The following is a 15,968-nucleotide window of genomic DNA, read 5'->3' on the forward strand; positions in this document are numbered from 1 at the left end:
TTTATTTACTGCACAGATCACTGCTTCACCTGGAGAACATCGGGAGCACTGTGAGGATCATGTTCTTCGATTTCTTCAGCGCTTTTAACACCATCCGCCACTGCTCAGGGTGAAGATGGAGAAAGCAGGAGTGTACCAACGCCTGGCTGCATGGACTACAGACTTCCTCACCAACAGGCCGCAGTACATGAGGTTACATCGCTGTGAGTCTGACATTGTGTTCTGCAGCACAGGTGTCCCCCAGGGTATGGTGCTCTCTCCTTTCATATTCACCCTGTACACTTCGGACTTCACCCACGACACCACACGTTGCCACATCCAGAAGTTCTCCGATGACACAGCCATTGTTGGATAAGATTCTGAGGGGAACGATCTGGAACACAGGACCGTCATCAAGGACTTTGTCAGCTGGTGTGAGCTTAACCAGCTTCAGCTGAGCACCAGCAAGATGAAGGAAATAATTGTGAACTTCGGGAGGTCAGCACCCCACTTCACTCTGGTGAACATCCAGTAATCGGACATTGAGGTTGTGGAGAACTACAAATTCCTGGGTGTTCACCTTAACAACAAACTGGACTGATCACACCTACTCCCTGTAGGAGTCGCCTCCACCTGCTGAGAAGACTGAGGTCCTTCGGCGTGTGCAGGGCTCTCCTCCGGACCTTCTATGACTCTGTGGTGGCCTCAGTCGTCCTCTACGCTGTGGTCTGCTGGAGAGGGGGCAGAACAGACCGGGACAGAGGGAGACCGAATAAAATGGTCAGGAGAGCGAGGTCTGTCCTGGGATGTCCCCTGGACTCCATAAAGGTTGTGGGTGAGAGGAGGATGTAAGTTAAGCTGAAATCCATCATGGACAACACCTCTCACCCCCTCCATGACAGTGCGGTCCCTGAGGAGCTCCTTCAGCAGCAGACTATTACACCCACGGTATAGGAAGGAGAGGTTCCGCAGGTCCTTCATTCCCACTGCTGTCAGACTCAACAACATGCGGGGTGCCTGATAAAATTGTGTTTCGTCTCTACCGCTACTAGTGGCACTTGTCTTTGTTCTTGTCTATTATTTAACCTTTTTTCAATTTGGCACTTGTAATCTTGCACTTTTGTTCACTGCTGTGACAAGTAGATTTCCCCGCTGTGGGATGAATAAAGTTCTATCATCATCATCATCATTAATGGCGGCGGCGGTACCGGCCCCGATCTACGTAAAACGTAATGTCCTCTGATTGGTTCATCGGGTTACGCCTGTTTATTACGTCTATGTGTGGCGGAAACCACACAAAACAACTATACAAATTTGCACAAACGGTAGTATTTATTTATCAATGACGGCAGAGGTACGTACTTTCCTTAAACGATAGTATTTATTTACCAATGGCGGTGCAGGTACGTACTCCTCTACGTGTTACATCCAATCGTCTGATTGGTTTACTGCCCTGATCAATGTAAAACGTAATTTCCTCTGATTGGTTCATCGGGTGCCTGTATGTTACGTATCTGTGTGGCGGAAGCCACACAAAACAATGGCGGTGAAGGTACGTACTCCTCTACGTGTTACGTCTAGGCCTCTGACAGTTTTTTTTTTGGTCCCGATCTACGTCTAAGCCTGTATATTACGGAAGCCAGACAAAGGAACTTTACAGATTTTTTAATTTGGTCCACACAAAAGGTGCACCTTCTTAAAATGCGCACCTTCGTTTTTTGAGAAAATTAAAGGTGTTTATGTGCGCCCTATGGTTGTGAAATTATGGTCGTTGAAGCAGGCCATCTTTTATTGTCTCTTGTACAGTGTCCTAATTGTTGTATTGAGAAATGTATTCACCGATAGAGAAAAAAAATATCAAGATTGTACACAAGAGGGTTTCGAGGAAGGTGTTTACCATAAGGTGATGCAATAAGGCTCAGAAGTGTTTGTATCAAATTGGACGCATTGCGTAGTATAGAGGTGCAATGTTCACAACATTTTGAGTTCATCCTTAATGTTACAGAAGACTTTAATTTTCAAAACAAAGGATGACAGTGAGGACTCTTCCTAATCAAGCTTGTAACATTTCTAAAGGTGATTGATGCACACAAGTGTTATTTTAGTAAAGTGTCTAGGTTGTGTTGTGCAATCTATAACTGACAGCAAATTATCAACTCTGATTGCACTAGTTTAAAGTGGATATTAAATGCAACCACTGACTGTAGTCTACCCATGTACATATCCAATCAGACACTGGCAAAACCCGGAAACAAAACACATTTTGAGGCTTTTCATTGGACAATAACTACAACTACTAGATGTTTGCTCGATTTGCTGGATCATACACAAACTTACCAATGAATACAAAACGTGCAAGAGTGCAACAACATTTTTTGTTTGATTTGTTGAAAAATAGTGTATGTTAACAAAAAAGTCCTCCCTCGTTGGGAATCTTTAAAATGCACAAAATGCGCCCTCGCCCCAATACGACTGGAAAGAAAGTTTGGCGGTTGACAAACTAGAAAGTGTGTGTGTGTGTATGTGTGCGCGCGTGTGTGTGTTGCATGGCTATGCACGTGTGGCACATTTTTGGGACTCATTGTGAAACGTGCATGGGTGTAAAACACTTACGTGAAGCAGAAGAACAGTGTGGTTGAACCAACCAGGAAGAAAGTGGCTGCTGATACAGGAACATAGCGTGAGAGTCGCAGAGGTCTTCTGGACAGGTTCACAGAATGGGGCAGGGGAGAAGAGTCTGGACCCTGCCCTTCACTATTATGACTGTCACCAGGCATCCCTCCCTAACTGCGCAGTGATGTTTTGGTTCTCATCTGCAATGCTGTGGGAGTTGTCATTCAGTTAAAAGTTCTTACTGGTGTACCAAGTGGATTTATAAATTCAAATTAGGATTTATAGAAACAAAATTTAAATTGAGAACAACTTTGTACATCAAATCAATCAAAAGAGAATGCAGGGATAACATGAACTAGGTTATCACTGGACAAAAATACATTATCTCAAGAAAAGTCCAGACACCAATACAAAAAATAAAGTTGTTTCAGCAACGAAATTCACAAAAGTAAAATCCACAATAAAATGCAATTATGGTGTTACCCACAAAACATTGACATCAAGTACTCTGCAGTAATCAATGAATTCAGAATTGTAGCTTGAATGCTCAAAAGATATTTTTTGTTTAACATCACGACTTAACATGTTCCATTTGATCTGTTGGATATATCAAAATAAGGGAGTTGGATATGGCAAATGAGTAGACATTTTGAAAGAAACATTTGAAACAGTCTAAGACATGAGCCTTCCACTTGTCATTCTGAAGTGCACTTGGTTATAAATCAAGCCAAATTTGAAAACTTCTTTTGTAATCTTACAGTCATATGAAACCGAGATCTGAATTCAGAGCATCTGCAACTGTTTCAGAAAAATAATAAATAAATACAACTTGCTTTCAATCCAACATACATATTAGGCACAGCAGTCCATAAATGTGCCAATCTAGAAGCGTGCTTTTCCTACAGGTGGACATTTAAAAAAAAAAAAGCAAGTGATTCAGACCGCCTGACATATGAGCTGCATCAGAGATTGCAGTGACAAAAAAGAACTGATGGTGCCAAACTTCAGAAAATGGTTTGGGTGTAATTCATGTCTTTTAAATTTTCATAGGCAAAATTACACAACAACTAAAAAATATTATTCCGAGTAATTTGCAGAGGGGTAAGGTAACATCAGTTCAAGGTAAAATCACCAGCTTTTAAGATTACTTTTATTGGGCCACAGCGTCTCCACTAATTTAATATTTCTACGATGTTAACAACAATCTAAGCACGCTTACAAGCTTGCACTTCCACATACATGACTCTCGTGCCTACACAGTTTCCCTCTTTATTAGCCAGCAATTGATTTTTAGAAAAAGCAACAATGCACTTGAATTGGAAATAGAAACTTTTGTTTGACCTATAGAAAAATCTTAGGTCACTGATATTTGAAGGTTTTGAGATTTTTGAGTATATTGGCTAAAAAATCCACACCCTAACAAGCACTTCCTACTAAGATCAGATGTCTGTTTGCTGGACAGTTTGGGTCCTTTGGTGTTTGGACTTGAAACATTGCAAACAATTCAAATCAAATAGTCGTTCATCAAAAACCTTCCAATCCAATTGATCGGGATACTGCACCTAAAGAAACACAAAGAGAGCTTTTTTTTGTCATGGTGTAAAACCAAATTGTTAACAATTCAAGGCAATCTGTATTAGTGGAGGATGGTTGAATGACTGTAAGGCAACTTTGCCCACAGTAATATTCGTGTTTTAGGGAAGTTACTGATAATTATTTTATCAAACAATTAAAGGGAAGTGAGCCAACATTGGCACTTATGTGATAGAACTGTATTAAGAATGATGAGAATGATGAGATTTAACGATATTTTGGAACAGAACGGTGAAACACCCACTGCCGCCAACTTTTTGGGCGGATTCTGCTTGATGTGACACATTTTTTTTCTTTCGGTATGGCGCCGTAAGTGGCTGCCTTCCAGCAGTGTTCTCTCTTTTCCTCTTTATTTCTTTCTTTTCTCCTTCTTCTTTCTGTCTTTTTGTCCATTCGGCGATGCTGGTGCCTTCTACCGCACCTCGGTATCTCTTCGGATCGGATATTTTGTATTATTTTTTTTTCTTCCTGGGACCGGGATCATCGGTCGAGACCGGCGTAACTCTACGGCGGCTTCCTGCTTATCCGGGCAGTGATGACCGGGTCCCTCGCCTTGGCCTTGCAGCCGCAACCCCTGTGGGGAGTCCGCTCCCTCGTGCTCGTCGGAACCAACGACTTTCGCCATGCTAGCCCCGTGGTGACCATCTGCACGTGCACCCGACTGGGTGCCCAGGACGCTGCTCACACGTTTGCCTGCTTTGTGATGTTTTTCACCGATTCACGACCACGGTCCATTGGGCGCCGTTGAACTGGACTGCCCCTACACCTGTCTATGGACCCCGTGGAGGCTATTTAGTGTGTTTTGGGGTGTTCTCTTGTATTGAGGGGTGCTGGTTGGCCACAGTTACTTTTTTTCCTTTGTCTTTTATCTTTGTTTTGCTTTGATGGCTTTTATCTTGAGCACTTTCTGGCTTTCTTTGTGGCGCCGTTGTGTGGCAGCCTTATGAGTGCCTGTTGAGTTGCGCTCATGCCATTTGTGCGTCTTTTGTATACCCACTCTGTGGTATGAATACTGCTGGGGCCTGAATTTCCCCACCCCTGGGGATCAATAAATATTCAATCAATCAATCAATCAATCAGCCTGACTATGTCACAAAAGAAAGACATCACAATTTCCCTATTGGAAATAGTTGTAAAGACTATCACTTAAAATGTACAACAAACAAAGATGGAAATTGACAAACGCAAACATGTCAGCTGGCTTGTGGCTCAGCCAGGAGGCCTCGACCCACCCGCACCACGTCGCAACATTGGCTTGTTGAAAAGATTGGTAGAACCGGACTTCCAGCGAGGAGGCCGACCCTTCAGCTGAGTGTGACCGTTTAAAGCACCTCCTTTTTGGATAGCCGGCAGAGGGAGTACCCCATACGTGGATTTTAGGGGAAATTTAATTCAAATGAACCCTTACCAATTTCATTTGACTATGTAACAACGCATGTATGAACAATTCAGCTTACATAAAGCCTCTCAGAACATGTCATGTTTGCTGTCTGTCAAGTTGGTGACTGGTAAAAGGAAATAAACATGTCAGGGCACTTCAGCTGCAGAGGCTGCTCATTTCTTGCTCTTAAATCTGCCACAGAGAGGCTAATCCTTGTGATATGTTGAAGTAGTCATGAGTTTAGATGTCCAACCGAGACATGGTTGGGCATTGTCTTTGTACTCATCACCTGGTTGCCGCCACACATGCTGGACAGCATCTGAACCAAATATGTTTATCTTGGTCTCATCAGACCACAGGACATGGTTCCAGTAACCCATATCCTTAGTCTGCTTGTCTTCAGCAAACCTTTTGCGAGCTTCCTTGTCCATCTTTTTAAGAAGAGGCTTTTTCCTGGGACAACAGCCATGCAGACCAATTGAATGCAGTGTGCGGCGTATGGTCTGAGCAAAGACAGACTGACGCCCCCACCCCTTCAACCTCGACAGCAATGCTGGCAGCATTCATACGACTGTTTTCCAAAGCCAACCTCTGAATATGATGCTGAGCGCGCGCAATCAACTTCTTTGGTCGACCATAGCGAGGCCTGTTTTGAATGTAACTTGTCTTCTTAAACTGCTGTATGGTCTTAGCCACCGTGCTACAGCTCAGTTTCAGGGTGTTGGCAATCTTCTTATAGCCTAGGCCATCTTTACGTAGAGCAATAATTCTTTTTTTTTTTAGATCCTCCGAGAGTTCTTTGCCATGAGGTGCCATGTTGAACTTCCCGTGACCAGTATGAGAGTGAAAATACCTACAGTAATTTAATACACCTAATCCCCAATCACACCTAACACCTCGTTACACTAACTAGTCGCATTACACAATTATACAATCATCGGCAAAGATACAGATCAAGATGTTCCCATTGGTCTCCTACAGGCCAATAGTGTGCTGTAAAGTCATATGGGCAGACAAAGCCCCGCGCTCCAAGTCACGCCGCACACCAGACTCTCAAACAGCTTCATACTCCAGGCTGTTAGGATCCTGAACTCGCTCCCCCGTTCTGCGTAGCGTCCTGTACTTTTACTGTCTGTACTGTCTGTATGCACACTGGCTCTTATTTGTTGTGTTATCTGTTTATTTATTATTTACTATTACTCTTATTATTTATTGTTTGTGCCTTTTTGTTTATGATGTTTTTTACTTTTGCGCTATGCTTGCTGGCTCTGTTTTGCTCCTCTTATTTATTGTGTTATCTGTTTATTTATTATTTATTCATCACTCTTACTATTGATTGTTTGAATTTTTGCCTTCTTGTTTTTATATTGTGTCGCGTACTTGTATGTCTATCGTGTTATGTGGCTCGTCACCGTGGGATGGAGAAAAACGTAATTTCGGTCTCTTTGTGTGTTGTGACATGTGGAGAGATTGACAATAAAGCTGACTTTGACTTTGAAAAAAAAAAAAAAAAAGTCGCGATGCACCGAATATATACGCAAAATTTATTTTCATAAAAATCTGCGATGCACCGAGGCCGCAATAGGTGAACCGCGAAGTAGCGCGGGATTACTGTTTATTTGACCAAACTCTCTCCTTTCAAAAAATCATTAAGAACATAACTCAAACTGTGTTCTTTCACCTCCGTAATATTGCTAAGATTCGGTCTATTCTTTCAACTCGTGACACGGAAATTATTCTACTCCATTTGTTTGTTACGTCGCGCCTTGATTACTGTAACGTATTGTTCTCTGGTCTTCCGAAGTCCAGTATTAAAAGCAGGGCTGTGGACTCGGTCGGATTTTTGCACCGAGTCCGGCCTCTTGACCACCGAGTCCGAGTCCGGCTGTCCATTTTTTCTGTTAATTCATGTGACTGCTTAGTCTTTATTCAAGGCTAATTTAGATCAAAATCTAAATAATTACAACAGTTTTGTGATGGCTTTGACTTTATTAAACATATAAACGAATACAATAACCAGATACTTTCAAGTTTCAATTCAACGACTTGAGTTTGTTCTTAGGAACAAAATCGCCTCAACCAAGTCAGCCTTCATCACGCCGCGCTGATCAGACATGATAAACTTGAGCCCGGAAAACAGGCGCTCTACGCTGACTTGGCTGATTGGCATTGCTGTTAGTGTCCGAGTCGCTGCCTTGAGGCCGTATGGAAAACGATCAACTGTAAGTTCAAAGTTCAAAATCAGCTTTATTGTCAATTTCTTCATATGTCAGCCACACAAAGAAACCAAAATTCCATTTCCTCCATCCCACGGTGACGAGACACAGTACACGATAAACATACAAGTAGACGACACAAAATAAAAACAAGAAGGCACAAACAATAACTAATAAATAATAAATTAATAAAATGAGTGATGAATAAATAATAAACAAATAACCCAATAAATAAGAGGAGCAAAACTGAGCCAGTGTGCGTACAGCAGACAGTAAGCATAGCGCAAAGTACAGGACGCTACGCAGAAAGGGGGGGCAAGTTCAGGATCCTAACAGCCTGGAGTATGAAGCTGTTGGAGAATCTGGTGGTGCGGGAGCGCAGGCTCCTGTACCTCTTCCCAGAGGGCAGAAGCTCAAACAAAGAGTGAGCGGGGTGACTCACATCACTCACAATCGTGGTCGCCTTGCGGGTGAAATGGGAGGTGTAAATGTCCTTCAAGGAGGGGAGCGAAGCCCCAATAATCTTACCAGCCGTGTTCACTATGCGCTGCAGGGCCTTCAAGTTGTAGTCAGTGCAACCGCCACCCCAAACAGCAATACAGCTGGAGAGGACGCTCTCAATGGTGCCGCGGTAAAATGTAGTCATGACGGCCGGAGGAGCGCTCGCTCGCCTGAGTTACCGCAGGAAGTACAGGCGGCGCTGGGCTTTCTTTGCCAGTGATGCGGTGTTTGTGGACCAGGAGAGATCCTCACTGATGTGCACCCCCAGGAACTTGGCGCTGCTCACTCTCTCCACCACAGCCCCGTCGATGGTCAGCGGCAGGTGTTGGGTGTGACCCTTCCGGAAGTCCACAACAATCTCCTTGGTCTTGTCAACGTTCAGCAGGAGGTTGTTGTCCCTGCCCCACGTGGTCAGAAGGTCAACCTCCAGCCTGTATTGAGTCTCGTCTTCCTTGGTGATGAGACCCACCAGAGTCGTGTCGTCAGCAAACTTCACTATGCGGTAGGGGTGTAAATCGCGGGTTTTGTCATGATACGATATAATATCGATACAAAGAACTACGATACGATATTTGCCGATATCTTAAAGCCTGCTGCGATTCATTCACGATATATCGCGATATAGTGCTCTACGATCGTTGTTTTTTTTTTTAATAAAAAATATAGAACAGTATCCTGATTTATAACAATTCATACGCAAAATCAACAAGGTACTGCAAATTCTTTATTTAGGAAATTACAAGAGTATTGCAGTATACAAAGTGCTTATTTTAACACTGAAATTTGATGTTGTGTTTTTTCTTTAAATGTGCGGCGAGATTTGTGCTCCCTGAATATTTTATCACCGCATGGCAGGATTTACAAACTGCACGTGTCTTGTCGGTTGAGCTATCTTTTCTTTGGAATCCAAAGTGCTTCCAAACGAATGACTTGAAGCCTAAAGGGGAGCAATTTTCCTCGTCTTTTTGGACACTAGCCATAGCACCAGCCCAGGAGCAGTGTACTAGTTGTCGACTCCCCTTTCATGTGCCTGCTCTGCTCACAACACAACAACGCCGGGCGCACTGCTCCCGGAAAGAGGAAGCAAGCAACAATGAACTGGATTTCAAAATAAAGTCGCGTCTAATGTCCGAGGTCAAACACGGCGATATAAATCGATGTTTACGTTTAGCATCGATGCCAATAAATCGTAGAGCATTATATCGATTAATCGATGTGTATCGATGTATCGTTACACCCCTACTATGCGGTTGTCGCTGTAGGTTGCAGTGCAGTCGTGCGTCAAGAGGGTGAAGAGCAGCGGACTGAGCACGCAGCCTTGGGGGGCCCCCGTGCTCAGCGTGATGCACGCACAAATGTAAGATAATATTTTTCATTAATTACACCATTATAGCTCAGACATTTATCTAAACACAAATAATTAGTGATGACCCCACAACTATCGAAACACATCAATGATATAAGCTGGGTGACATAATTGTCCTTGAGATTGGTACATAATGTAAACATTAGCCTAAGTGCAACTCAACGTGGCCGCATTGAGGGCTGTGGACAGTATTCCTACGCGCATTCTCAGCAGCATGATGAAAATAAAATTGAACGTATTTTTTTTATTGTCGGACTCGGTGGACTCGGTCAAAATCAGCACAGAGTCCGAGTCCGGCAAAAATGACCGAGCCCGACCGAGTCCAAGTCCCCGAGTCCGAGGCCACCCTGATTAAAAGTCTACAGTAGGTACAAAATGCTGCGGCGAGACTACTCACAAGGACGAGAAAGTTTGATCATATTAACGCAATACTAGCCGACTTGCATTGGCTCCCGGTCCATTTGAGATGTGACTTCAAGGTTCTCTTACCAACCTGTAAAACATTGCATGGCTTAGCGCCTTCCTATCTCATCGACCGAGTTGTACCTTGCCCTCTGTCCCGAAAATTTTGTTCGCACAACACCGGTCTTTAGGTGACCCCAAGGGCCAAAAAAAGTCCGCAGGGTCTAAAGCAGGGGTCACAAACCTTTCTTAAACCGAGAGCTACTTCCTGGGTACTGATTAAGGCAAAGGGCTACCAGTTTGACACACACTTCTGAAATAGCCAATTTGCTAAATTTGGCTTTCACTATGTGTTATTATTGTCATTTCCAGTTCACATGAAAGTGTGATTTTAACAAGAATAGCAAAAATACAGTCAAACCTTGGTTTTTGACCACAATCCGTTCCAGAAGGCGGTTTGAGAAGTGAATCGGTCAAATTCCGAATATATTTCTCCTATTACAAATAATAGAAAACATTTTAGTCCGTTCCAAGACTAGAAAAAAAACGCCTTTTTTTTAAAGCATTTTTTTATTTGCGCATTTTTGTCCAATCACGCAACTGCAGCGCACTGCCGAACGCCCAACTGTAGCGCGTCACCGACCGCGCAACCGCACCGCGCTGGTCGCATTATTGTGACAGAGCCGTCGCTGAAATTTAGAAAATATTTTTAAAGTCCTGATGTACTTTCCAGAATTTAAGTGGACCTAAGTGCGCAGAGAGCTTAATTTTGTCAGATCGCGCAACTGCAGCGCACCACCGAACACGGAACCGTAGCGCGTCGCCGACCGCGCAACTGCACCGCGCTGGTAGCATTATTATGACAGAGCGGTTGCTAAAATTTAGAAAATATTTTTAAAGTCCTAATATACTTTCCAAAATGAAAGTGGACCTCAGTGCGCAGGGAGGTTAATTTGGTCCGATCGTGCTACCGCAGAGCGCCGGGCGCTCACTGTCGCATTGCTTTAAGAGTGTATTTGTGTTTTAGGATGGCTTTACTGCTCTCACTTGCTTTCTTTGAAGGCATGATTAGGGGTTAATACAATCCTCAAAGTAACGAAAATAAAATAACAACGGCGTCAGTCGGCATCCGGGCCGCGCGGTCGGGTTTTCTCGGGTCCTCGCGGCTCATCTCACGAGGTTTGACTTCCGAATCTTGTTCGACAACCGAAGCAAAAAAAACTCGAATTTTTTGTTCGAATTCCGATTTGTTCGAGAACCGGGATGTTCGAAAATCGAGGTTTGCCTGTAAAATAAATAGATGCAGCTCACTGACAAGTGCCGCTATTTGAGCTAATTTTAGAACAGACCTGCGGGCGACCTGGTGCCCGCGGGCACCGTGTTGGTGACCCCTGGTCTAGAGCAGTGGTTCTCAAATGGGGGTATGCGTAACCCTGGGGGTACGTGGAGGTACTCCAGGGGGTACGTGAGATTTTACAAAAATATATACCGGTATTAAAAAAACAACAACAATAAGCCTGATTGTCTTGAGAATTAGTTATGAAATGTTTGATGAAATGTATGTTTTTAATTCAGTATTCAATTTTAATCCTTAATAAACGGACTCTCCACAAACCATTAGCCGTCACCTGCGGTTGCCTTGATGACGCACTGTAACATGGAGATGTGGCTAAAGCGTAGCAGCGATGCTGCAGTTGAAAACACAGAGAAACAAGTAAAAATGAAGGCAAAACCAGAGCCGACGAAGTACCGACAGTACATGGAAGACTATTGTCTGATGGGATTTACATCCACAAGTTGTAACCCACTCAAAGCGCTGTGCTTTTATTGCGGGGAGAAATTAGTCAGCCCTAGCATGAAGCCGGCACATCTCCAGCGGCATCTCACCACAAAACACGGATGTCATGTTAGTAAGCCACTAGAGTTCTTCAGGAGGAAACTTTCTGACTTCAAGTCATCCCAAGACACAATGCAAAAAGCCTCCATTACATCAGCCAAAGCCCTGAAGGCTTCTTATGCGGTTTCTTTACTCGTAGTTAAAGCCAAAAAACGTTCACCATAGCTGAAGAGCTGCTGCTCCCCGCCGCTATTGTATTGGCCGAAACTATCCTAGACAAAAAATCTGCGGATACATTAAAAACGGTGCCTTTGTCTAATGACACCGTTTGCCGCAGAATAGACAGAATGGGTGCAGACATTGTCGAACACGTTGTGGGAAAACTTGGCGACTCTTTTTCACTCCAGCTGGATGAATCCACAGATGTGGAAATGCACAGCTTGTTGCTTTTGTGAGATAGATTGAGACTGACGACATTTGTGAACATATACTTTTCTGCAAAAGTCTGGAGGTGAGAACAACCGGAGAGGACATTTTTAATGTTGTTAAAATCCCAACATTAAGTGGACTCACTGTGTGATTCACAGGGAAGTGTTAGCGTCCAAGAAAATGAGCCCCGTGTTGCATGATGTTTTGAACGACAGCATCAAAGTGATCAACTTCATCAAGTCAAGGCCACTTAATGCACGTTCCGCCGCGTCTGTGAAAACATGGGAGCTGAACACATGCAACTCCTACTGCATACAGAAGTGCGCTGGCTCCTTCGAAGGAAGATACTCAACAGGCCGTTGGAGTTACGAGCTGAGGTGCACACCTTTCTGACAGAGCACGGATCTCCCCATGCCACCTTGTTCGAGAACATGGACTGGCTTGCAAATCTTTGCTATCTGGCAGATATTTTCAGCAAACTGAACGAACTGAATGTGTCTCTGCAGGGCAAGGACACCAGCATCCTGAACCTGTATGACAAGGTGGGTGGTTTCCTGAAGAAAACAGAGCTGTGGAAAAGGGCATGTGGTCAGGAGGATTTCACCTGCTTTCCTCAGGAGGATGCTTTTCTCTCCAATGAAGATGTGGAGACAGCTCCAGTGAAGTTAGTCATAGTGGGACATTTGGCTAACTTGATAAAGGGCTTTCATTGCTACTTTGCTGACATGGAGGAGAAATCTCCACAGCTGGATTGGGTAAGAAACCCATTTCTCTTGTCTGAAGCAAAGAGAAGCAAGCTTCCTGTCACTCACCAGGAAAAACTAAAGGAAGTGGCATCTGACCGTGGCCTGCAGATGAAGTTTGGCGCATCCACTCTCACACAGTTTGGGGTGTGTGTGAGGCAGGAGCACCCTGAGCTGGGACAGAAAGCTTTGGAGCAGCTGCTGCCCTTTGCCTCCACATATTTATGTGAGACCTCCTTCTCTGCAATGACTGTGATAAAAACAAAACAAAGCAAACAGACTGAGCCTGGAGAAGAACTTGATCACAGCAGTTGCCTCCCTGCCACCAAGGATGACAAAGTGAGGTACAAGCCCATGTTTCTCACTAAAATGTAGTATGAGTGCAAAAGACTCATTCAAGCTTCAAGACTGTTCAATGCTTGTCAAATCAAAATCAAATGTTCAATGCAACAAATCAATTTTAAGAGAAAAAAAGTTTGATCATTAACACATCACTTACTTACAAGTATAGTTGACCACTTCACATGTTATTTTTAGTATAGTTGATCACTTCACATGCTTTGATATCTTTATCTCGAACATATTCAAAACATGAAAAATAGAGAGAAAAAATCAAATAAAGTAATTAACACTTTAAAGGGCCATATCCTCTGGACATGTCCTCTGTCACCAGGATGACATAAAGGACGAGAAATTTGATCGATGGATTTGGAGTGACACAAATGGTTTGATAATATTGTTGTTTATGTGATAGTTATTTAAAATATAGTTTATATATCGTTGTATGGGTCTGTGGAATAATTTAAACTGCGGCGCGGCACACGGCATTTTTGACAGAGGACGATCGATAAAAGACGAGAAATTTGATCGATGGATTTAATGATTTGGAGTGACACAAATGGTTTGATAATATTGTTGTTTATGTGATAGTTATTTAAAATATAGTTTAGATATCGTTGTATGGGCCTGTGGAATAATTTGAACTGCGGCCCGGCACACGGCATTGTTGACAAAGGATGATTGATGGATTTAATGAATTGGAGTGACACAGGTTTTATAAACGTGTTATTTATGTAATAGTTTTTTTTAAAGAACTGAATGTTACGTCAGGCCCGTTCTCAGCTCCTCTGAGAAGCTCGGTCATCCGGGAGAGACTCGGAGTAGAGCCGCTGCTCCTCCAGGTTGAGAGGAGCCAGATGAGGTGGCTTGGGCTTCTCATCAGGATGCCTACTGGACGCCTCCCTGGGGAGGTGTTCCGGTATGATACCCTGTGGACGACCCAGGACGCGCTGGAGAGACTATGTCGCTCGGCTGGCCTGGGAACGCCTTGGGATCCCCCGGGATGAGCTGGATAGGTGGCTGGGGAGAGGGAAGTCTGGGATTCCTCTTAAAGCTGCTGCCTCCGCGACCCGACCCTGGATAAGCGGAAGAAGCGATCCTCTCTGGGAGCTTCACCCCGCCTGCTGCTCCTTTTGGGCGGCAAGGTTCAAAATACTTTCTGACGACTGACCCGGCTGGCCAGAACTGAGGGTCATACATCTCCTTCCAGTCGTTCCATTCAGTGGTAATACAAAAGGAACTGAATCTGCTGTGTGGTGTCTCAATTTTCCTGCATTTCACATCGCGGTTCATTGTCCCTTGCAGAAATTCACAGAGAGTATCAGCGTCAAGGTCCAGCTTAAATTTCGTAGCGAACACGCTGACTAACTTAGTTTTTAACGTGGAAAGTTTATCGTTATTTGTTACTGCCGTCTCTGTAATGCCAGCCTTTTTCCGTGGATGTTTGGCTGCGCGGTGAGCAGAGCTCTCAGGGGCTGCCGCTTGTTTTTTCCCACGCTTCACCACAGTACTCCAGCTGTTGGCCTTGGACTTTCCCGGGACGATTTCAAAACCCTGAGAGGTCTCTCCAAGCGGCTCAGATGTGGACCATTCTCTGCCTCGCACCGAAGTTTTTCGGGCAGACTCAGCGGAAAAAGGTACCCGCCGCTCTTCCGCATTCTTCTCTTCCATTGCCGTGCTGCGGCTCAGTTCAGACCTGCTGCTCGAGGAGCCTTGTTCCACAGGCTGAGAAGTAGCCACCGCCAGGTGAGTAGCCATGGAGGACTCGCACCTCCCAGCAACAGTTGCCGTGTTTTACACCGCCACCAGTCGCTGGTTAAAGGAGCCTGAGAGCTCCAACAGCTTTTCACATGCAGTCGCCTGTGAGGTAGGTAAAGTTTTCATCAGTTCAATGTCGGAGTTTATCTGCTGCATTCTTTCAAGTAGCGCAGAGACATCAACATGTTTGAATAAGATGGGAGGCAGTTCATCAAGACAATGTCACACAAATCTTGGTCCCATCTCCCTTTTCTCCTTGAACACAGCCAAGCACAGTTTGATGTAATGTTCATCTTTCTTCTCTCCTCTGTGAGTTGACCAGCGTTTGGCATCAGGAAACAGCTCTGCCATCGTGTCTTTGGCAGCCTCAATCCGTTGCAAACTAAAGGTAGTCTTGACTATTTTGATAATGTCTTGGGCAACTGTTTTCGACTTTATCAGTAGAAAGTTAAATAGTTTGTCTTCCACTATTGTTCCTCCATCCATTGTATGATAAAGCACAGGTTTAATGCGGGCAAACGCTCCCACATCACACCGACGCTGTGGCGGCCATCTTGAATTTACCCTGAAGTTCCCCTGAATTAACTCAGAATGAACAGGAAGTGCCCTAAAACAAACCGGAAGTGACCCCAAATAAATCGGAAGTGACCTCAGGTAAACCGGAAGTGACCCAAATAAAACAAGAAGTGACCCAAATAAATAAACCTTTTTTAAACCGGAAGTGACCCAAATAAACCGGAAGTGGCCTAAATTAACCCGGAAGTGGCCCCAAACAAACCGGAAGTGCCCCAAATAAACCAGAAGTGACCTC

At 44.2% G+C, this 15,968-nt stretch overlaps 1 protein-coding gene across 12 annotated transcripts in view; it reads right to left on the bottom strand.

Annotated features, from left to right (window-relative positions):
* Positions 1-15,968, bottom strand: part of LOC133152030 (palmitoyltransferase ZDHHC5-A-like) — a 240,863-nt gene that overhangs the window by 192,083 nt on the left and 32,812 nt on the right. For 11 of the 12 annotated variants that reach the window (XR_009714035.1, XM_061275520.1, XM_061275519.1 and 8 more), the window contains one exon: positions 2,593-2,800. Coding sequence is in view for 10 of the 12 variants with exons in the window: in XM_061275520.1 (XP_061131504.1) it covers positions 2,593-2,756 (164 nt within the window). In the remaining 2 variants the exon portion in view is untranslated. Of the gene's footprint in view, positions 1-2,592; positions 2,801-15,968 lie in introns of those variants that run through there. The other variant, XM_061275524.1, reaches the window with a different exon arrangement.

Source organism: Syngnathus typhle, linkage group LG3, assembly GCF_033458585.1.
Source record: "Syngnathus typhle isolate RoL2023-S1 ecotype Sweden linkage group LG3, RoL_Styp_1.0, whole genome shotgun sequence".
Taxonomy (NCBI): domain Eukaryota; kingdom Metazoa; phylum Chordata; class Actinopteri; order Syngnathiformes; family Syngnathidae; genus Syngnathus; species Syngnathus typhle.